This window comes from Paramormyrops kingsleyae, chromosome 1 (assembly GCF_048594095.1).
Source record: "Paramormyrops kingsleyae isolate MSU_618 chromosome 1, PKINGS_0.4, whole genome shotgun sequence".
NCBI lineage: Eukaryota > Metazoa > Chordata > Actinopteri > Osteoglossiformes > Mormyridae > Paramormyrops > Paramormyrops kingsleyae.
Window position 1 is genome coordinate 71,228,791 of NC_132797.1, and position 22,329 is coordinate 71,251,119.

Genomic DNA, 22,329 nt, shown 5'->3' on the forward strand with positions numbered 1-22,329 from the left:
CTCTGATAAAAAAAAAAATCTATAACAAAAATACAATTTCAAATACAGTTTTGGCAAGAGGCAGCTGTGAAGTGCTGCCCTGTCTATTAAAAATACAGTCAGGCCTACATACCTTATTGGTTATGTATCCTGTTTTTATATTTTATATCAAAAGCAGTTCTATTATCATTCTTTATTCATTAAAGTTAGTGCACTGATATGTTCAACACAAGTATTACCAATAATACAAGAATATTTAATGACACGTCATATTTTTCAGACACACAAAAGGCTAAAAATTTTATATCTTTCTTAAACTTCACGAAGTGGTCTTAAAAACATAAAAACTACAGGACCCTCAGAAATGCACTATTCTCAAATTTATTAACTTTAACTGCATCATTTGTAATGCTTGATGGAGTTTTTGTACGTTACACATGAGAAAAGATACTAAAATAGACCAATATTTACCACAAATGGCGAGCGATAAAAGATGGTCTAATTTTGAAATTTATAGGTATGTAGGGGGGTATGATTCTGTTTTGCAAATATCCTTTAATACTGAGAGAATTTGTTTTCGGTCCTGAGTATTTCCCACAATTAGGTCTGGTCCAGCAAATTGCCATTTCTTTTCTTAAGAAAGCACAGATGTTGTAGACATTGAAAAAAATACTGTCATATCAAAACATAGGTTAATGGCATTTTCTTCACACGTTTTAACCTAAATGTAATCTACGTCCATAGTTCAATTGAGAAACAGCAACTACTATGAATTTCGGCAATTTAAGTCCTCAAGGAATGTGAGGATATTTCAACTTATATGCCAATATTGACACAACATAATTATTATTGCACAATATTACAAACATTACAAATATCAACAGACATTATACAAATGTAAATTTAAAAAGTTATTTCTTATTATCAGCTGGTTTTGGAAAGTTACCACAGAAGCAAGCGATAGACAAAGCGATAACAAAGTGAAACAACAGGCAGACCCAAATTTAGCTTCAACATTAGTTTTGATTTCGATTGTATATGTATACCACAAAACTACAAGACTGAACTTTTCAACTTGTTTTCATAATAGTGATACTATTCATGGAAGTCCATAATGATCTGTTAATCACACATTTTGGTCTTTGTTTTTAATGCCTCTTTTTAACTTATACCCAGTTTTAGCAGATACGAGAAATGTGTGACATCATTGTGCAAATTTTGCTACCATAACTTAGACAGCTAATGGTAAGTGAGGCAAATGAAGAGTTGTACTACAGTCACTGGCTTTGGCAGACAGGTTATATCCACTGGATTCACTGCAATAAACCATCTCAAGGCCTTACACATGTCAAAATCACTGACAAAAAACGTCAATCTTCATCAGACACTACTGAACGGTTGACTGAGTCAAATATAAAAGCTTTCTGTACATCTTCATGATTGTGTCTGTATAGCGTGTTATGTTTAACACCCTTTTCAGCTGTGCTAAAACTGTTTCACGATATACCGACTAAGGTCATGCGACTACTGTGCACTTTGACATGAAAACTGTGAATAGTTTCTTCATGATTATGTGCCAGTTCTAATATCTATGGAAACACAAAAAACAGCTAGAGGGCTGAATGTTCCCTGAGTCATAACATTCAGACACTTTAGACATGATTCAAACACCTTCAGTTTGAAAGGTAAACACTGCAGCACACTGCAGATCCAATTCAGAATATAAAACACAGTTTTTGTTTGAGAAAAGAAAATATATATATATTTTGGTCAACGTGGGTAGATATAGGTTTTTCATAAAGAATATGAATATACTTCCTAAGCGTCATTTTATAGTTACCCTTTTTTATATAACTTGTTTTTTCAAAGCACATTCATTGTGCAGTCTGCTTCAGCTCTTATCTTTAGAGAAGTTACAATTCAGGACCTCAGGGACACAAGAACCCCCGCCCCCCCCCCCAAATATGGCAAAACAGGGACTCAGACACTGAGACATATGGAAGTCCAGGGTGGACAGGAAACAGAAGGACATCTTCATGCAGTTCTCAGTCTCAGTCCAGTTCTTCATGATCTACAGTGTCTGGCACTTCACCTCCGATCTTTCCAACTAAGAAGCATCCGACACGCTCTTTTTGGCAGACAACACGCTCTTTCTTGTCCTTGCAATGTCAACATGGCCGCACGACACAGCGCAAGTCCAGCAGGTGGAACATTTAAAACTGATACCACTTCTTGTCCTTGCATTTCAACATCAGCTGTGGACGAGAAAGACAGCATGAGCAAAATGGACTACCCTGGGACTGTGCCATAGTGACCGCGCCATGGTGACGGTGTCTTGGTGATGGTACCTCATGGGCGTGCTTGGAGAAGGTCTCAGCGCTTGACATCATGTGGGAGGTTCGCTCCTCCAGCTCTCCCAGGCGCTGCCCTCTCTCATCCAGGGCCAGCCGGGCCTTCGCCAGCTCCCCCACCACTCCTCCGGCGCCTCCCCTCAGGATCTCCACACTCGCTTGGCCAGGGATGTGTTGGGCTAAGCTGCGTGATGCCTTCCCTGCTGCAGCCTCCCCGACTAGTGGGACAGAGCATTTGTGTGGCCTAACATGGGGCTTATTTACGGGTTTAGTGTTTTTCTTTGGGTTCTCTGGTTTTATGGAGGCCTTATGGGTTTATTTATGGTTTAATATGAGTTTATATGAGGAAGGTAATAATTAGACTCCATAGGATACCAAAGCAAATCTCTTATCCCTGAGGCTAACTGGTAAAAGAGGTGAAGATATAATGTAAAAAAAAAAAATAATTTAAGAAAATAGGATTTATATTTTATTTCATAATAAGCAGGTCCCACTTGCCCATGATGGGATGCTTACTTACACAGCTCCTCCCTGTCCAAAGTCTGGACACTGCTCCCGAAGAAGCCCTTGAGGAAGCCACGGTTCTGCACCTCTGGGGTCTCCAGTGGGATAAACAATTCACCCAGCAGATCCTAAAGTCCACGGAGGACAGGTGGGGACAAAGGTTCAATGGTGAGTTGTGGAAGACACAGGGACATAGATCAACAGGTGAGTCACATGGGGTAAAGGGACACAGGTCACCTGAGTGGGCACATGGCAAATAAGACACAGAGAACAAAGAGGACACGTGTTGACAGGTGAGTCACAGAGAACAGAGTGCACACGTGTTGACAGGTGAGTCACAGAGAACAGAGTGCACACGTGTTGACAGGCGAGTCACAGAGAACAGAGTGCACACGTGTTGACAGATAAGTCACAGAGAACAGAGTGCACACAAGTTGGCAGGTGAGTCACAGAGAACAGAGTGCACACGTGTTGGCAGGTGAGTCACAGAGAACAGAGTGCACACACGTTGGCAAGTGAGTCACAGAGAACAGAGTGCACACGTGTTGACAGGCGAGTCACAGAGAACAGAGTGCACACGTGTTGACAGATAAGTCACAGAGAACAGAGTGCACACAAGTTGGCAGGTGAGTCACAGAGAACAGAGTGCACACGTGTTGGCAGGTGAGTCACAGAGAACAGAGTGCACACATGTTGGCAGGTGAGTCACAGAGAGCAGAGTACACATATGTTGGCAGGTGAGTCACAGCTGATAAAGGCGATACATGATGACTGATAGCTCATACTGTAGCTCAGGTCCTGGCAAAGAGAATAGAGACAAGCAGGCTGGTAATCCCTATGGGATACCAGATGTCAGCAATTAAATAAAAGATATTACATTAGACAGTGTGTGTACATTCATGTTCCCATACAATAAATGGTCACACAATATAGCTTATTTCCTGCCAAAAAAAAATCTGTATATACTTTTTGATATATTAAATAATCCATATTGATACTCAACTGAGGCATAAAATCCCAACAAATGGGTTTAAAATTGATGTAGGTATATGTAGCTTTGGTAAGGAGCCTGAAATGATGATGTCATTGCAGGACACTGCCAGCAGGTGACAGTAGAGCAGCAGAATTTTCTTCTCTTATTGTGTCTGGATTGCTGCAGATTGTAGGGACGTGCTGCATTATGGTTGGAATGATCTGATAAGGGCTTTGGAGATAGACGCCTGGCGTTCTCAGAGGATGAGACTGCTCTGATTTTGTGCTTATTAAAATCTGGTATCCGGTGCTTTGTCTTTAGATTACGTTCTGAATTGCCCAATTGAAAACGAGTATACATGCTCAGAATGGTTAATTTTAATATAAAAATAATCCATGCATACTTCCAATTATGTATCTTGAGTAGGGTGCCAGTGTTTAAAATAAATAAATAAAGTAAAATCAATAAAAATAGAAGTGCTGAGGAAAGACTGTTTTTTTTTTCCTTTTAAAGCAAAATTAAGGTAATGGCTCAGTTCTCATTGATGTGCATACACAACCGAGAATCCGTACAGGCACACACTGGACAGCTAAAACCAGGCATGGCAATGCAGCCCAGGACCTGCTTTACAAACAGCTCTTAGTTTTGAGGTATGATAAGAGAGGCATGTCCGACCTGCAGGTTGTCACAGATCTCCTGGCTGTAGGTGACCCGTTGGATCTCGGTAGGGGAATCCAGGTAGAGCGCCTGGCCGCCAGCAAAGCAGAATGTGCGGGCGATGCGAGTGTCTGTCAGGGGTAGATAGCTGCCATCCAGCAGGGGCCTCAGACTAGGCAGGCTACCAAAACAGAACATATATGTCACCAAAGCAGAAAGAGTACCTATTTCAATAATTAACAGAGATGAAAAGTTCAGGTCCAGGAAGTAAAAATCCAGACCAAGGTTTTGCTTCAACCAACCAGTCGAGCCCAAAGAGTCACAGTCACAGAGTACTCAACTGGTGGGCTGAAACAAACCTTGGTCTGGATTTGTACTTTCTGGACCTGAACTTTCCACCTCTAGTAATTAAGTATTAGCTGTGTAAGACAAATTAACCGTATGAGCAATAATATGTATTAGTTATAATAAATACATAATAATTATCAGGAACCATCAGAAGTATTAATTCCATTTTGTGCTAACTGTTACTTCTAAAGTTACCTCAACTATGAATGTACTACAACAGGCATCCAGCCTTAGACACACGAGGGGAGGGGTGCTGGGTAGGTTTTGGGGGTATTACTGAATACCACAGTATTTTCATTGAAAATTACCCCCCAGCCCCCAATTTGCATATTTATTGGTTTAATGCCAGAATAGGGTTGTTGTTTTTTTAAACACCATCAAAATACAATATAATAATAATAATAATAATAATAGATACTTTATTGATCCCCGTGGGGAAATTGTCTTTACGCCTCTCTCAATTTGCTCTTTGTAGAGTAAGCTGTCCGCGAAGGGCAGCCACCCGTAGCGGTGCCCAGGGAGCTGGGGGTTAAGGGCCTTGCTCAAGGCCTCACAGACGTGCTGTACCCTGATATACCCTGGTATCATGTCTGGACAGTAGGATGGTATAAAAACAGCAGAATCACAGATTTTCAGGACATTGCTTGTCATGTGCGGGTGTCGCGGGAGCCGCTGTCAAATTGCGGGAGACTCCTGGAATATCCGATGTCTGCTATTGCTATACAGCTCTTGATTTTTAACAAAAAAATGTACATAAGAGAAATGAAACAGTTCCACAGCAGAAACTGACGGCCTTGTGAATTTCCAACACTTTCAAGCAGATACAAAAGTTCGTCCCGAGCCAGCAGCTGACCGACACGCCACAGAACAGCGGTGAGTGACAGGATTCAGCTGGCGTCACCTGAGGGTCATGATGTGGCCGTTGGCGCAGAAGCAGGCCAGACAGACGCTGTTGCAGATGGACACCATGTCGGCACACAGCACAAAGGATGATTCGGTGATGCTGTGGGCGTACAGACAGGTCTGCGCCGGCATCAGGAACACTTTGGCCTGCTTCTCTGAGCATACCACCGCAAGGTGGCCCTCGCCAGGGACGTCCTGTGAGGACGAGCGGGAAACGGGCAGCTTGCACCTGCGGCTGCGCTCGGGATTCTCTTGGAGGTGGGGGTCCTGCCACACCTCATATGGGGTGTGGATTAGGCTACCATTAAAGTCCAGGGATGCAAACCTCAGAACTGAACCTTTGACCATTAGCACAGTGCCTGAGAGACAGAGAGAGAGAGAGAGAGAGAGAGAGACAGACAGAACCCTTTTAATAAGGAACCTGAGTGAGAGACAGAACCCTTTTAAGAAGGAACCTGAGTGAGAGACAGAACCCAATTAGGACAGAACCTGAGCCAGAGACAGAACTCTATTCGGATAGAACCAGATCCAGACACAGAATCTTTTTAGGACAGAGTCTAAGCCTAAGACAGAACCCTTTTAGGTTAAAACCTGAGCCAAAGATAGAATCCTATTAGGACAGAAATTCTGTCAGGGAAAGAGTCCTATCAGGACAGAACATGAGTCAAAGACAAAGCCCTATTGGGGCTCACTCACCACTAGGCGACATAGTGACAGAGTCCTGTTGGTTCTCCTGGGTTCCCGCAGATGCTGACACGGCCAGGACCAGCACCACACCGAGGCTGGTGCCCACCCACAGGCTGGGTGAGGGGGCGCCGTCCGTCTTGCGGGCAAACGACTCCATGAAGTGCAATGCGGTGATGGATTCCTTGGCCTCTCGGTCCACGCTTGAGATGCTAGAACTCCGGGAGCGACTGAAGGAGCTCTCACGAGATTCTGCAGCATGGCAGGGCATGACAGTCAGTGTGTATATGTGTGCATGCATGTGTGTGTGTGTGTGTGAGAGAGAGAGAGAGAGAGAGAGAGAGAAAGAGAGAGAGCTGGAGATTGATGTCGTTCACAAACAACTGAACATCACCATCATTCAGGGTCATACACTATTACACTAATGGTCAAAAACGCATAAAAAATTATCAGGAAAATAAACAAGCAAGAAATAATTTGCAAATACATCCATGCACCCATCTTCCAACTGCTTATGCTGGTAATGATTGCAGGAGAAGCACAGGACACTGCAGGCAGCACAAGACACTGCAGGCAGCACAAGACACTGCAGGCAGCACAGGACACAAGACAGGGATTCTGATCCATCACAGGTCACATGCTCACTCTCCACGAGCTGCCAAAATGTAACTACATGACTGCAGAATATATGATTTCACTACTGCACTTTGGATTAATATTCAGATACACACTGTATGTCCATGTTGCATATATTGTTATTTTCAGTTTATTTTTAATTTATTGTTTATAAAACAGGGTGGTGTTGTGATTAGCACTGTTGCCTCATAATTCTGGGAACTGGGTTCGAGTCTCTGCCATAGCTCCATGTGTGTGGAGTTTGTGTGTTCTTCCCATGTCATCATGGGGCTTCCCCCGGGTACTCCAGTTTCCCCCCACAGTGGAAAAACATGCTGAGGCTAATTGGAGTTGCCAAATTGCCCCTAGGAGCGCATGTGTGAGTGTGAGTGTGAGCGCATGTGTGTGTGTGAGTGTGAGCGCATGTGTGTGTGTGAGTGCATGTGTGAGTGTGAGTGTGAGCGCATGTGTGAGTGTGAGCGCATGTGTGAGTGCGAGCGCATGTGTGAGTGTGAGCGCATGTGTGAGTGTGAGCGTGTGTATGTGAGTGTGAGCGCATGTGTGTGTGTGAGCGCATGTGTGAGTGTGAGCGCATGTGTGAGTGCGAGCGCATGTGTGAGTGTGAGCGCATGTGTGTGTGTGAGTGTGAGCGTGTGTATGTGAGTGTGAGCGCATGTGTGTGTGTGAGTGTGAGCGCATGTGTGTGTGTGAGCGCATGTGTGAGTGTGAGCGCATGTGTGAGTGCGAGCGCATGTGTGAGTGTGAGCGCATGTGTGTGTGTGAGTGTGAGCGTGTGTATGTGAGTGTGAGCGCATGTGTGTGTGTGAGTGTGAGCGCATGTGTGTGTGAGCGCATGTGTGAGTGTGAGCGCATGTGTGTGTGTGAGTGTGAGTGCATGTGTGAGTGTGAGCGCATGTGTGAGTGTGAGTGTGAGCGCATGTGTGAGTGTGAGTGTGAGCGCATGTGTGAGTGTGAGTGTGAGCGCATGTGTGTGTGTGTGAGTGTGAGTGCCCTGCAATGGGTTGGTGCCGCATCCTGGGTTATTCCCTGCCTTTCACCTATAGGCTTTGGACCTTCCAGAACCCTGAATAAGATAAGCAGTTACAAAAGGATGAATGTTATTTTTTTTATAATATGTCGCAAAGGTGGAGAAAGCATACAGAGTTTCATTATAGATGTACAATGATGATAAAGATTTGGTTAATAAATACAGATGCCTGCTCCATGTGTTTGGACTTCAGGAGGAAACTGGAATACTTGGAGGAAACACACATAGCACAGGAAGACATGGGACAGTGTAGGATTCAAATCCCCAACCAAGGAGGTGTGAGGCATCACTGCTACCTACTAAGGTCACATGCCACCCTAATACATAAATATATATAAGAATTTTACACATCTGCAGTTGTGCACATGCACATCCGCATGCACCTGGACATAAACTGTTCAGACAAACAAATAAGTCTGTTTCAGTCTCAACTAGGGTTGCTAAGGGCTGGAAAATTTCTGGAAATTTTCCTGAAACTTTCCGTTCCATGGGAAGTTAAGCTGGGGAATTCTGGAAATATTCCACATTAGAAACTTTCCATGGGAATTAACGGGAAAGTATGGGAATTAACAAGAATATTCCTAGAATTTTGCAACCCTAGTCTCAACACAACAATAAACAGTAAAACACTGGGTGTCATGTGATAGAAAGTGGGTGGGGCCAACCCAAAAAGCCACACCCCCTCACCTCTCTCACTCCAGGAATAGGCGGCACCGTGGTGCTCGTCGTGTGAATACATGCTGACTCCGTGAAGCTGCTGCAGCATGGCCCGCCGGGACGCATACCCTGCTTCACCAGAGAGACAGCCGGGCAGAACCCAACAATCACAAAGAAAGGCATACAGGTAGGCAGTGCTCATCACTTATAGACAAGCAAGGGGAAGATACTGGAGGCAAACAGAAGTAGAGAAAAGGCTTCATTATACACAAGTGAAGGAACTCAAAGATTGGGCCTTGGTAATTCCTCAGAGTAATGTCTCACTTGGAGTAATGTTTCAGTCTGAGTAATGCAACTCACTCTCAAGGTAACAGAACTCAACACAACACTGTGAGCAATTCCTCGCATCTACCATCTACTTGATCCCCCTGCTGAAATCTGACCTTCAATTGTGTGTGATCCTGCTGGGAAATTTCAATAAATTAATATACACAGAGAAACACACAGCTAAGGGAGAGAATGCAGACCCCCCCCCCCCCCCCCAGCACTCTTCCACTAATCTATAATAAGTATTTCAAAAGTATTGTTTTGATCTAATAGTGGCACAGGCTGCTAGGTCAACTTTGAGTGAACCGGTACGGAAGGTACAGAAATTTAGATGCTGAAGTCTCCACAGGGGATATTCAAACCCCCTTCAGAGACAGATAATAAATCAAACTTCTTCATACTCATCCTCAAGTGAGCCCAACTCTGCAGCGTCAGAGGAATCATGGAGCCATTTATTTCTCAAACCTGCGCTATCAGCAGGTAACATTGTGTTTGCTAAGGGAGTGAAGCGAGCCCAGGGTGCCACGTCGCTTTGGCTGGAACTACATCCTGGTAACGCCACTTCTGTGAGGGTTTTTCTCCGGATTTGAACACATGTGCCAGTTTTGGTACAGCCTCCACCAGTGTGAGACTTCATATCTATTCTCTTCCATTGCACAATGTATGATGTACGATGGTCATTAATCAGTCACAGAATGCCAGCTCAGTCACAGAATGCCAGTCAGTCACAGAATGCCAGCTCAGTCACAGAATGCCAACTCAGTCACAGAATGCCAGTCAGTCACAGAATGCCAGCTCAGTCACAGAATGCCAGCTCAGTCACAGAATGCCAACTCAGTCACAGAATGCCAGTCAGTCACAGAATGCCAGTCAGTCACAGAATTCCAGCTCAGTCACAGAATGCCAGTCAGTCACAGAATGCCAGCTCAGTCACAGAATGCCAGTCAGTCACAGAATTCCAGCTCAGTCACAGAATGCCAGTCAGTCACAGAATGCCAGCTCAGTCACAGAATGCCAGTCATAGAATGTGAAACACTCCTGATGTTTCCTGCTCCTGACTACGGCTGAAATCCTCATTCTTTATCCACCAATTGCTAGTGAAAACAGCTTGGTATGGCTTAACATTGTAAAAAGGACATTTGATCTCCCTTTAATTAAACAGCAAGGAATAAAAAAACTCATTCAAGACCTAGCAAGATAAGTTAAACACAGACAAGGTCTTTGGAGGTGACTTGGACCCTGTCATCTCAGACTATGCTATTTTAATAATCGCCATGGTCAGTGGATGGAGGAAAGATGTGGAAAATCTTAAGTCAAATCTTAACAAATCACAACCCTTGTGTCAAACAAGCTTATAATATATTATAATAAATAATATGTGGCTGTGACTCTTTATGCTCAACTGGACTGTCTGTGCAGGTGCGGACCCACAAACCTTCTGAGTGGGACACGGGCAGGGAGATTTCCATGCATGCGGCAGACTGAGCCTTGCGAAAGGGCGGCCGGCCCGGTCCCCGGCGACCCAGCCTAACTGCCTCAGGGCCCGTGGTTCCCGTCGCGCCCGAGAACTTCCCAGTGAGCTTGGCTGAAGCCGTGGACTGGGCCGCCGTGCTGGAGCACTGGCCGTTCACGTGATCTGCAAACAGTGCCAACGTGTTAAACCGAGGCGGTCTTGGTGCAAAGACTTGCACGCTCTTGCAAATAGCAAAGAGACAGACAGGTACTCACCCGAGGGAAAAGGCTTAACTGAAAATAAGAGTAGATTAGGATAAATCAGACCCAAAGCCACAGGAAGTGTGATACAAACAGGTTAGAAGAGCAAAGGGGAAATGGATCAGTCCCAGGGCTGGAGCCCAGGTTACTACATCACTGTATCACATTTGGTGTGTCAGTCTCCAGCCAAGGAGAACCTGCTAAAGCCACCTGTGATGAGCAAATGAATGTTGCTTTGTTCCATCTGCTCTGCTATACTTTCACTTACAGGTGCCATCTGTGTTGACACTCACATGTAAATCGTGTTCTGTCCCATACATCCATTCATTCGACTGTGCTTTTCCTCAGCAGCTCCACTGTACTCTTGCACAGAAGAGCAGAAGCATATGACCCTACAGTATGGCATTCGGAAACACTCACATGCTAACTTTGATACTATACCAGGGATGTAGGGTGCTGTGCAAAAGTCTTAGGCAGTCAAAGAAAGTGATGTTTAAATGATCTTCCTGTTGGATATTCTGTCTGTCAGAGTGGGTCAGCTTAGCCGTTTCAAAACCTCTGCTAAAGTCACCCCTGTACCTGCAGCAACCATCTGATATGTCCCTGAATTTTTTTGACTTGACCACTAACAACAGCTCACCAGGTTCTTTAACAAATTAAATAAATGACTTGGCTGGTGATGAAATGTAATAAATACATGGAATGGCTGGGGTACCCTGAGGAGAGGTTTGGGATCTGAAGCAGTGATCATCTAGCCATCCAACAAGAGGTCAGCAACTTTTTGGAAAACATATGAAATTCTTGTTTATTTTTCAGCATGTTACTGATCATTTTTAACCTTAAATTAAAATGTTCTTTCTGAGCAAATATACTAACCAGATAAATGCCTTTAAAACATTTTCTTTGACTGCCCTGGACTCCCCAGTACTGTTCATTACAATTGTCGTTCTTCCAGTTAATAACTGGTTTAAGCCATATATTATTGTCCTCTGCTTTCTAGGACTAGACGGATCAACTACTGATCTTCATTTTGTGCAGCAGCAGTTTGGGTCAGAGCAACATTTCATCAGCCAACCCTTTTTTTCTCTGCATCCAGAGGGCCGTCCCAGAGAATTAACATAATTATGGTCTTAAACATTTCACAGAGGTGATAAAGCACATCCAGGAGACACGTGACAAGAAAGGCTGAATTATGGTGATAAGAGTGTGTCACAGCCCAGGTGAGGAGAAGTCAGGTATGACGATGCAGTGAGATTTGGAGGTGCCTCCGGAAGCCAAAGATGGGAGCATGGAAAACGGCGTAGCCTTGGAAACGCATTATTTTAAATACAACATTCTTTAAATGAAAAATGTCACACAGTATCCATTTGTGCTTTATGATGCTGAGAGTGAGAGTGTCTTGCTAGAGCAGAAGGCAGGAAACAAGTTCAGAGCATCAAGAAAGGAGGCCAGTAGAATGAGAGCGTGTGAAATGACACGTGAGAACCGCTGGCTTCCCCCTACCGTACCAAGATCGGGCTTAAGATCAGTCGGCAGACTTAACTTTCTGCCTGGCCCCTTAACTGAAATAAAACAAATAGGACAGAATGTTAATTGTAATAAAGAGCTGAAATACTGCAGAAGTGAAGCCTGCAAAAAAGGACAGACTTTGAAGACTGTGCAGGTTAAGGGCTCCAAACCCCTGGTCAGTGCACACATGTAGCACTGCAGACTGACACTACAGACTGTGGACACATGTAGCACTGCAGACTGACACTACAGACTGTGGACACATGTAGCACTGCAGACTGACATGCAGAATGTGCACACATGTAGAACTGCAGACTGACACTACAGACTGTGCGCACATGTAGCACTGCAGACTGACACTATGGACTGTGTACACATGTAGCACTGCAGAATGACATGCAGAATGTGCACACATGTAACACTGCAGACTGACACTACAGACTGTGGACACATGTAGCACTGCAGACTGACACTACAGACTGTGGACACATGTAGCACTGCAGACTGACATGCAGAATGTGCACACATGTAGAACTGCAGACTGACACTACAGACTGCGCACATGTAGCACTGCAGACTGACACTATGGACTGTGTACACATGTAGCACTGCAGAATGACATATGCAGAATGTGCACACATGTAACACTGCAGACTGACACTACAGACTGTGGACACATGTAGCACTGCAGACTGACACTACAGACTGTGGACACATGTAGCACTGCAGACTGACATGCAGAATGTGCACACATGTAGAACTGCAGACTGACACTACAGACTGTGCGCACATGTAGCACTGCAGACTGACACTATGGACTGTGTACACATGTAGCACTGCAGAATGACATATGCAGAATGTGCACACATGTAACACTGCAGACTGACACTACAGACTGTGGACACATGTAGCACTGCAGACTGACATGCAGAATGTGCACACATGTAGAACTGCAGACTGACACTACAGACTGTGGACACATGTAGCACTGCAGACTGACATGCAGAATGTGCACACATGTAGAACTGCAGACTGACACTACAGACTGCGCACATGTAGCACTGCAGACTGACACTATGGACTGTGTACACATGTAGCACTGCAGAATGACACTACACACTGTGCACACATGTAGCACTGCAGACTGACACTACAAACTGTGCACACTAGGGTGGGATGAAAAAAATCAAAATTTCCAATAGTGCGGAAAAGTTGTCACTGGACCTCGTTATTAAACGTGCAAAATATCTTTGAAATAGGTTAATATTTTCAGGTTCCACAACCCGATCGAAGTTTTCACCTGTCACATCAATTGGCAATATACACTATCCATCATCTACACTCATCGCTGTTGTGTTTGTGCACTTTCACAACATGATAATCACTACAAAATACCAACGTTGAGGTAACGCAGATTTTTACTGGGTATCAGGCTGTACACACATGTTGCACTGCAGATTGACACTACACACATGTAACACTGCAGACTGACACGACACACTGTGCACACATGTAACACTGCTGACTGACACGACACACTGTCCACATTACACTGCAGATTGACCCTACACACTGTACACACATTACACTGCAGGCAGATACTATATCTGACAAAGCTTATTTGTGAAGAAAGACATTCTCTTTAACTGATGACTCGATTCTGAAAAGGAAAAATGTTCAGAGACCAGCTGAAAATGAAAATATTCATTATACTTGTGTTCAGCTATAGTCAGCAGACCAAAAACATGCTGTTTATCATAATGAAAGACAATTCCTCTGTACAATGACCCCTTAAATGAAGGTAATATTATAAATAAAAGGCAAAATGTGCCCTTATACATGTTATAATGAGCAAGCTAACATGTGTTTCGAATAACTGACCTACATAGGCCAAGAATATAATAATCATAATAATAATATTATTGTGAAAATCGTTATTCCAAACACCATTCCTGAAAAGGCCTCGCTAAAGTTGGAGGCAGCAGACCTTTGTAGAAACATCTACTGTAGGTGGTATTTTCTCAGTAAAACTGCATTATGCACAATCACAGACACTGCACAGACACTGTGCAGTGATGTTACAGAACCTCTATTATACAAAACAGATTCAAATAAATAAATGCAGAAATAAATGTGATCTATGTGGGACAAGGAAATATGTATAAAAAAACAGGCTTTTTGAAATGATAGGAGCAGGAGGTAAAATTAAGCCATTTATTAACATGTTGTTAACGTGTTGTGCAGGATTGGGTCCATTCCGCAATACATTCTTCGATTGCAATCCAAATCAGAAAACGGAACTGGAGTTGGGATTGGAAAAAAAAACCATGGCGAACAGAATTGGAACTGAATTCGAATTTCAGCTGTATTTAAATTCCAACTCCAGTTCCATTTCCTGATTTGGACTGGAATCGATTAATGCATTCTGGAATGGCCCAACCCTGGTGTTGTGGAGACCACGGGTGTGTTTATGTTCTACCCACTTCCATTTTCCAACTGGATGCACAGTGGAAACAATGGTGATGTCATCACTATGACCCCAAATGTACGACTAGCACAGATGATCATTGCTGCTCAGCAGGTAAAACACAAAGACCATGTGACAAGCTTACCGCTGTCCAGCAGGTACAAGACTGAGCTGTAGTGACTGGCCCTCACAGCGGAGGTGGGCTCTGGTATGCAGCCAGGGTCATTGGGAGGGGAGACACAGTGTGGAACTACAACAGAAATGCAACAAAAGCGGCCCACAAACATCAGGGACCAAGTGACGGATCATTCATCAACACAGAGAAAATTCTCCAGTGGAGAACATTCATCAGCAAAGGACAGATTGTCAGGTGAGCACAGAGAAGGGATGAAATAGAGTATCGCAGGAGTCAATGTCCATTTCATCTTTTATGTGCTTTGTTCTGTCTTCCCAAAAATACAGAAGCCAAAATCTTTTTTTTCTGAGACATGAATAAGACAAGAGATACAGAGTTCACTGGTGAAAAAATCCAGACCAAACTTCACACAAAGATACAATGAGGCCGCAACTGCACAGGAACACATCTGTAAAATATATTCTTGGAAATATTAATTATTATGCCCCTTTCTACATGAAGCATTTTTCACAGATTATGCACAAAACCACACACGGTGTTCATGGAAACGAATGGCAGATTCATGCTAGATATACACACGCTGTATTCCTGAGAGAGTACACACTGAGGATCTGCTCCTTATGGTCCAAGGGCTACAGCAACAAAAACATCTCAGAGTCACTGAGCTACAGTGACACACTTGTGGCCACAGCAGGTCACTGTCAGGAAGCCATGTTAACTAAGACGCAATAGTGAGCGAGTGTGAGCGGCGATGGAGTCAAGACATCACCAGTTGCACACAAAAAGCGGTGCGGCCAAAAACAGCAGGACTGGGGAATCGGGCCAATTATGAGGGAAAGCGGAGAACAGAGCAGCTGCCTATTCGTCAGGCAGGAGATGGAGGTATACTGGTCATTAGCAGGTTAGTGGTTTTGCACCATTTCTGTTAACGAGATGCAGGACCTGCCTGTAGAGGCGAATTAGAGGCGTGACCAATGCAGCACCTGACAGCCAGGTAATGACCTGCTTAATGAGACCTGTCACTGACAGGTCCGGCAGCAGCCCTCATGACCAGCGCACTGGATCTCGGCAACAGCTGGATCCATTTGCTAAATAATGTTATGAATCGGATGCCTGAAGCCAGCTGATGTTCCGTTAACTCAGGACCAGATGTCACCAAGCATGTGTTTTGACTTCTGTCATTTATCTTTCAGCAGAACCAATCACACGTGACCAAATACTCTCACAAATGCAGATACTGAAACAGGATCAAGCGCATCCAGTTTCGCCATAAAATCACGATAAAATAACATCAAAGGCAGAGGTTATGCATGCTGGTTTTTCTTTCTCCTGCTGGAAATGAGCTTTTCTGGTGCTTTAGGTTGTGGAGAAAGCTCAGCATCATCAGGGCACGTCACTGTCCCTAAATGGCAGCCTACGTCCCAGCAGAGTCACAAATACTTTCATTTAAAGTGCCGCAGCTCCTCATCAAACGCTTTTACAATCTCACAGTGACTCATTGGGCAAAATTCTTACTGCAGCCTTGAGCTAAAAATATGACAGCTCATGAAAATTTTCTGGTTTAAAAAAAAAATCAAGAAAAACTTAACAATATAGATGATGGTGGAGCAGTGCGACCTTCTTGGTCTGGAGAAATTCCGCCTCAGAGTCGAAGTGACCATCTCATTTTTCAGGTCTTTAAATATCTCGATTCAGGGTACACAGTGCTGTCAACACTTCCTGCAGCATCCTGCGCTCTTTATGTATCTTTCCTACCGCTTAATAATTTCTCTGTTTATTCAGTCTATCTTGTGAGCGTCCACAGGACTTAAACACATCCACAGGATTATGGATGCCTCACAGAGACATATTTGAATATTAAAGGGGCCATTAGAATTTGCTCCACATAAGTCACATGAAGTGAAGTGAAGTGAATGCTGCTCAAAGAAAATCCATATTACTGTCTTAAATAGAAGGTGTGTTGAGCTGGTGTGAGAGAGAGAGAGAGAGAGAGAGGAGCTCTGCACTCAGTGTTACCTGAGGTGGGTGACCTGCTCCGTTCCAGCTCAGAGGGCACTGGGTTATCTGAGAGTTCGGTAAGGCCTGTTATCCAATCAGAGGAAATGTGTCCAAGATGGGTTGACAGCCAATGGGTAATGATGGAACAAGAAGATAAGAGCGATGTTAAATGTCTGACTGGATCGCATCGATATAATGTCAACAATGCCATGTTATTTAGAGCAGGGGTGGTGAACCTGATCCATGGAGAGCCCGTGCGGGTTTTTGGAATGACCTTTCAGTCAGCCAATAATAAAGCAGTGATTCTCAACTCCAGTCCTTGGAACCCACTGTTATTGGCTGATTGAGAGGTCATCCCAAAAACCCGCACCCACACTCGCACTCCATGGATCAGGTTCCCTACCCCTCATTTAGAGGGAGAAAATACCAGCACATCACTTTCACCAGTCTTAATTCTGGTTGTTTCACCAACTAAAAAAAAAAATCCCATTACTACAGCGAGGCTGTACTTACTCTGATTGGGCGTACGGATCCTTTTCTTCGAATCAGAGCAGAAGTTAGCCAGCCCGCGGACGCTAAAGTGATCTGTCAGGAGCCAAGCGAGAGAAACAGGAAGGCCTAGGTGAATGAAGGGGAAGATCCAGGAAGGGCCATCACGGCCGAACACTGCCGCCTCACTGGGCTTTGGTGAAAACTAACAGGGGCAGTGTGCGGCTCAGTGGTTTCTGCCTCAGTGCCTGTGGTCGGAAGGTTGTTGGTTCTAGTTCTGCTCTCAGCAGAATAGTCACATCGCCAATCGGCACTTGTGCAAGGCTGTTAACCCATCAAAACTCTCCAGGGGTACCCGATGAATGTCCTGACCATACCTGCATGAAGTTGCCCCCCCATATGTTTCAGATTTTAACCAAACTGGTCCCAATCATTTGTGAATTCCTCCTACTTGTACAGTAGTTAAATGGTAAATAGAGCATCATCTTATTTCCTAGACGGAAGCAGGTTATGTAGGCGAGGTGATCACTGACACGGAAATAACACATTCAGCATGAGGCTAATAGGCACAGCACATATCTCCAGATACAATACGAGGCATTACGGCTGAATGAAGCACTGCTCAAACAAATATGCTGTCATGTAAACATTCCACAGTGCATGTTACATAATCATAATTTGAAAACTTTCAGCATCACACAGCAAATATTGTGCAAAATGTATTTAAAGTTTTCTTCTAAGGAAAAAGACTAGTGTTTTTTATTCTGATTGACTGTAAGGAAACTTTTTCAAACTGTCATAGAATATTGCATAAATCCTCTCTTGACGAGGAACTGAATGAAGAATGTCATTATAACCCTGAAGATTTTTCCCATTTCCTGAACCGTAGCTCAGTGATTTTGCGTCTTTTTGTTGATAGTTAAGGGCTATAAAAAGACCATAAAACTAAGATGTCTGCCTCATTATGGAAGGCGGCCGCTGGGCTCAGCGAGACTGAAAAGCGACACCTCATAAAGGTATAATTCATAAGTGCTACAGCAGAACTATGAATCATAAAAGGTTAATTCAGGAGAAGCCAATATGAGATAGATAGAACTCTTACACAAAATGTGTCAATTTCCAATACTTACAATAATAAATAAATATATGTGTGTGTGTGTACTGTATGTGTGTGTGTGCGTGTGTGTGTGTGTGTGTGTGCGTGCGTGTGCGTGAGTGTGTATGTGTGTGGAATATATTTATATTACTTTGTGGGGACCATTTTGTGGTCTCCACAAAGATCTGTGAATGCAATCAAAAAAGTAAAAATACCTAAAGTCTTGTATTTTGTCTGGTTACTTATGGTTAAGGTTAGGGCTGGGTAGGGGTTAAGGTTGTCATTGTTGGGATTTGGGTTTTGCCCATAGAAATGAATGGAGAGTCCCCACAAAGACATGAATACAATCATGTGTGTATGTGGACACACCTGTGCTAAACTGCTTGATCTTGTGAGGTGAGCGCACTCGTAGGTAGGGGTCACTGTGAAGCTCCTGTATATTCATGCAGAACAGAAGACTCTTCTGAAGATAGTCAACCAGCACCAGATTGTTACCACATCCCAGAGCCAGCCTGGGAAAACACACACAAGAGCTGTTACTGCCCCCTAGAGCCAGCCTGGGAAAACACACACAAGAGCTGTTGCTGCCCCCTAGAGCCAGCCTGGGAAAACACACACAAGAGCTGTTACTGCCCCCTAGAGCCAGCCTGGGAAAACACACACAAGAGCTGTTACTGCCCTCTAGAGCCAGCCAGGGAAAACACACACAAGAGCTGTTACTGCCCCCTAGAGCCAGCCAGGGAAAACACACACAAGAGCTGTTACTGCCCCCTAGAGCCAGCCAGGGAAAACACACACACTCTGTTACTTTTTTTTTTTTTTACTCAGTCTTACTATTTTTATCTCTGTCAGTCTTAGGACAGAGAAACAGAACTAGCGCCACTCACAGGCCATATGCGGAATTGACATCGACTCCGGTGATCTGCTGAGGATGGTCCCCGTCTGCAGTCAGGATCTGAATCACAAGCTGGGCCTGGTACCCGGCCGGCATTCTTGCCGCGCGCGTCTTCACCCTGATGCACACACAGATTTCCACATGCCACAAGGCAGCCTGGGAAAACACCCTTTGAGACCACGGGGCACCAGGGCAAGGTCATCACGGTCCTCGGATCACTCACTTCAGGTAGGGGGCACTGTCTCGCACACTGCTGGCTGTGGTGCCCCCAGGATTTCCTGGGAAGGGCTGTGGTGAGCGGATCCTGGGATCCACAGTGGCAGGATGGACATCAACTGGTGCAGGAGAGACACTGTCCTCTGTTTCACTCTGCAGATAGACCTCCAGGGGCTGCAGGGGGTAAAGGGTCTCATTAAATATGGTCTGACAGACTGAGATACACGCAAACACACACCAACTGAGTGTACAGGACACACAGACACCCACAGAGTGCAGCGGTTATACGACACAATCTATTTATACTTTTGGGGACGGCTTTATGAGTTGTTCGATATGATTGATATACATAAGGGATTTATACAGAAAAGCACAGCAAATTCCCTTAAACATTGACCTGCTCATGACCTCCAGGAGAACTGACCGGTCTGTGAGCTCACGAGCCTCACACTGGGAGTTTCCCAGCAGATCCAGTGAATCTCAGGCAGTGGCGTTTGCCTGTGAGCTCCCTGGTCAGAACTGACCAGCTGGCCTTACATCTTGCCCACACAAAACTCCACTGGCTGATATTTCTCTTTTAGCTATTGTTGGACGGCTCGTTCTCCGTGACAAATATTTCCGGTAAAAAGAGTGAGTTATATTTATGGAATCGTACCCCCGGGGTGGCTGATTCGGCGGCCCCGTTGAGGGTGGGAGCGGCTTACTCACCACTATCTCAGCGGTGGCGTCATGCTTGTTGAATCGGTAGAGGATGGCATAGGCTGAGAAGCCCACCACACACAGTAGCTGGCTGTGGGGGCACCAGATGACAGACTGCACCACATAGGGGTCCTCCTCCATGACCTCTGACCCCCGGCCTTCCGCCGCCTTCGGCTTCTCAAACACCTTGCATGTCTTTACCATGTAGAGCATCTTCAGGGTCACTGTTGAGAAGGAGACACAACTCAGACCGGGAGACATCGAAAGCAGATGTGAGTCACGTCGAGACTAAAATCGGCGGAGCCGTTGTCATCTGGCTTTCATCCTTTCATTCTTTCTTTTTTTGTCTCCCTTTTCCCCTGTTTTTGTAGAAGCCTTTATATATGACATAGTAATGTATTACAACACACCCATGCAAAGCGCCTTGGGGTGACTCTGTTGTGAAAGGCGCTATATAAAAATTAATTGAATTGAACAGAAGAGTTGGACTCACTGGCAGACGCGTCCCAGAACTTTACCGAGCCGTCGGCGTGCCTATGAAAAACAGGAGTGGTCTTCACTGCAGGTCCAATGTGTTAATTAGAGTAGAGAGGAACCATCTGATAGCATCACAGGGGGTCTGCAGGCTCAGTCCGCACACTGGCCTGACTCTGAAGCACTGCAGCAGTGTTCACCCAGGCCAGTGACGACACTGCCCTACAGGAAGCCCATCTCACTACGAGCTCCGCAGTCACCAGGAGCGAGAAACCCATGTTCAACTCACGTCACGGCTGCTTACGTCCATATGGAAAGGCTTGGGCTGACTGCAGCAAACCGGGTCCCAGACATGCGCACATTGAGCACACAAAGGCTCTTACCCTGTGAGGATGATCTCTGGCTCGGTTTGGGCACCTGCAGCTCCACCACTCACTGGCCACTCCTAAAAAAGCATGCATGTACGATACATAACGCACACAAAGGAGGATAACTCACAGATACTCTCACTATATAAACACACAAGCAGGACAAATGATGTGAAAAGGTGCAGCGGGACAATGTGGCGGATGGACCAGTCACGTTACAGAGTATTGGCCTGATCTAGGGGCAGAACGCAGTGTGCTCCTAGAAGCCTTTACATGAGCTGCACTCAGCGCAGTTCTGTGTGGAAGTGTAGATCTGTACAATTCTGTGTGTTTGTACCAAATTTCCCCACAATGTGGTTAAACCTGTTACTTTTTAAGTTGTGGGGACATCAGGTAATAATAATATATATATATTTTTTTCATGTCCCCACAATATAAACCTCAATTTTATAAAAATCAGTGCAATCAAAAAATTCAAATTGCCATCAGTCTTGTATTTTGTTTGCTTATTTATGGTTAGGGTTAGGGTTGGGTAGGGGTTAGTTAGGATTAGGGTTGTGCTCATAGAAAGGAGTTCCCACAATGATAGGAATATATGAACTGCATGTGTGTGTGTGTGTGTGTGTGTGTGTGACATGGGGTGCTGACTCTGTAAACCAGGGAGAAGGACATGTCTGTTTTTTTACTGTCCTTTAACATGGAAAATGACCCTGTGACTTTGGGACAATGAACTTCCTGAGGAACAGACACATCAGACCTCAGTGTATGGAGGATAATTTATGTGCTTCTTACGGCTGAAGAAAAAGGACCATCTCACTGACATGCCCTGAAAACACTCATTATTTAGAGACTTGTACAGCCCTTGTTATAGTGGGATTATAGTGAGATTAACACTGGGATTACAGTCTATTTAAACTGGATTTACAATGGATTTGTTGTGGATTTCATGTGGCTTACACCTTTCTTCTGGAGACGGCAGAGGCTGGTCTCACCTTGTGACTGAACCCCTGCTTTTTCTGCATGATGCCCAGGGAGTAGAGAACGTGGATGAGGTCGGCGGGGCACTCAGTGAAGTAGGCCGTGCAGGTGACCGGGGACACGTGGATATCCATGGGGTACGGATTCTCAAAGACCGGGAAACTGCAGGCCCGAAAGACAGAAAGGTATAATTGTCACAGATATGTATCCATTTGGCTCAAAATGTACATCAATAGAGATAAACT

General features: G+C 44.7%; 1 protein-coding gene across 5 annotated transcripts in view; it reads right to left on the bottom strand.

The window, feature by feature from the left end:
- Nucleotides 1–214: 214 nt before the first annotated feature.
- LOC111844286 (syntaxin-binding protein 5-like) overlaps nucleotides 215–22,329 on the bottom strand; it is a 52,101-nt gene continuing 29,986 nt past the window's right edge. For 2 of the 5 annotated variants that reach the window (XM_023812756.2, XM_023812667.2), the window contains exons 13-30: nucleotides 22,099–22,246; nucleotides 21,122–21,183; nucleotides 20,758–20,798; nucleotides 20,274–20,488; nucleotides 19,573–19,739; nucleotides 19,342–19,467; nucleotides 18,824–18,966; nucleotides 17,383–17,454; nucleotides 16,888–16,953; nucleotides 14,881–14,985; nucleotides 10,482–10,682; nucleotides 8,750–8,851; nucleotides 6,412–6,651; nucleotides 5,714–6,074; nucleotides 4,483–4,645; nucleotides 2,851–2,962; nucleotides 2,328–2,548; nucleotides 215–2,234 (exon numbers count right to left, since the gene is read on the bottom strand). In XM_023812756.2, coding sequence (XP_023668524.2) covers nucleotides 2,193–2,234; nucleotides 2,328–2,548; nucleotides 2,851–2,962; nucleotides 4,483–4,645; nucleotides 5,714–6,074; nucleotides 6,412–6,651; nucleotides 8,750–8,851; nucleotides 10,482–10,682; nucleotides 14,881–14,985; nucleotides 16,888–16,953; nucleotides 17,383–17,454; nucleotides 18,824–18,966; nucleotides 19,342–19,467; nucleotides 19,573–19,739; nucleotides 20,274–20,488; nucleotides 20,758–20,798; nucleotides 21,122–21,183; nucleotides 22,099–22,246 — 2,587 coding nt within the window. In that variant the 3' untranslated portion in view covers nucleotides 215–2,192. Of the gene's footprint in view, nucleotides 2,235–2,327; nucleotides 2,549–2,846; nucleotides 2,963–4,482; nucleotides 4,646–5,713; nucleotides 6,075–6,411; nucleotides 6,652–8,749; nucleotides 8,852–10,481; nucleotides 10,683–12,267; nucleotides 12,322–14,880; nucleotides 14,986–16,887; nucleotides 16,954–17,382; nucleotides 17,455–18,823; nucleotides 18,967–19,341; nucleotides 19,468–19,572; nucleotides 19,740–20,273; nucleotides 20,489–20,757; nucleotides 20,799–21,121; nucleotides 21,184–22,098; nucleotides 22,247–22,329 lie in introns of all 5 variants that reach the window. The other 3 variants (XM_023812952.2, XR_002838385.2, XM_023812828.2) reach the window with 3 other exon arrangements.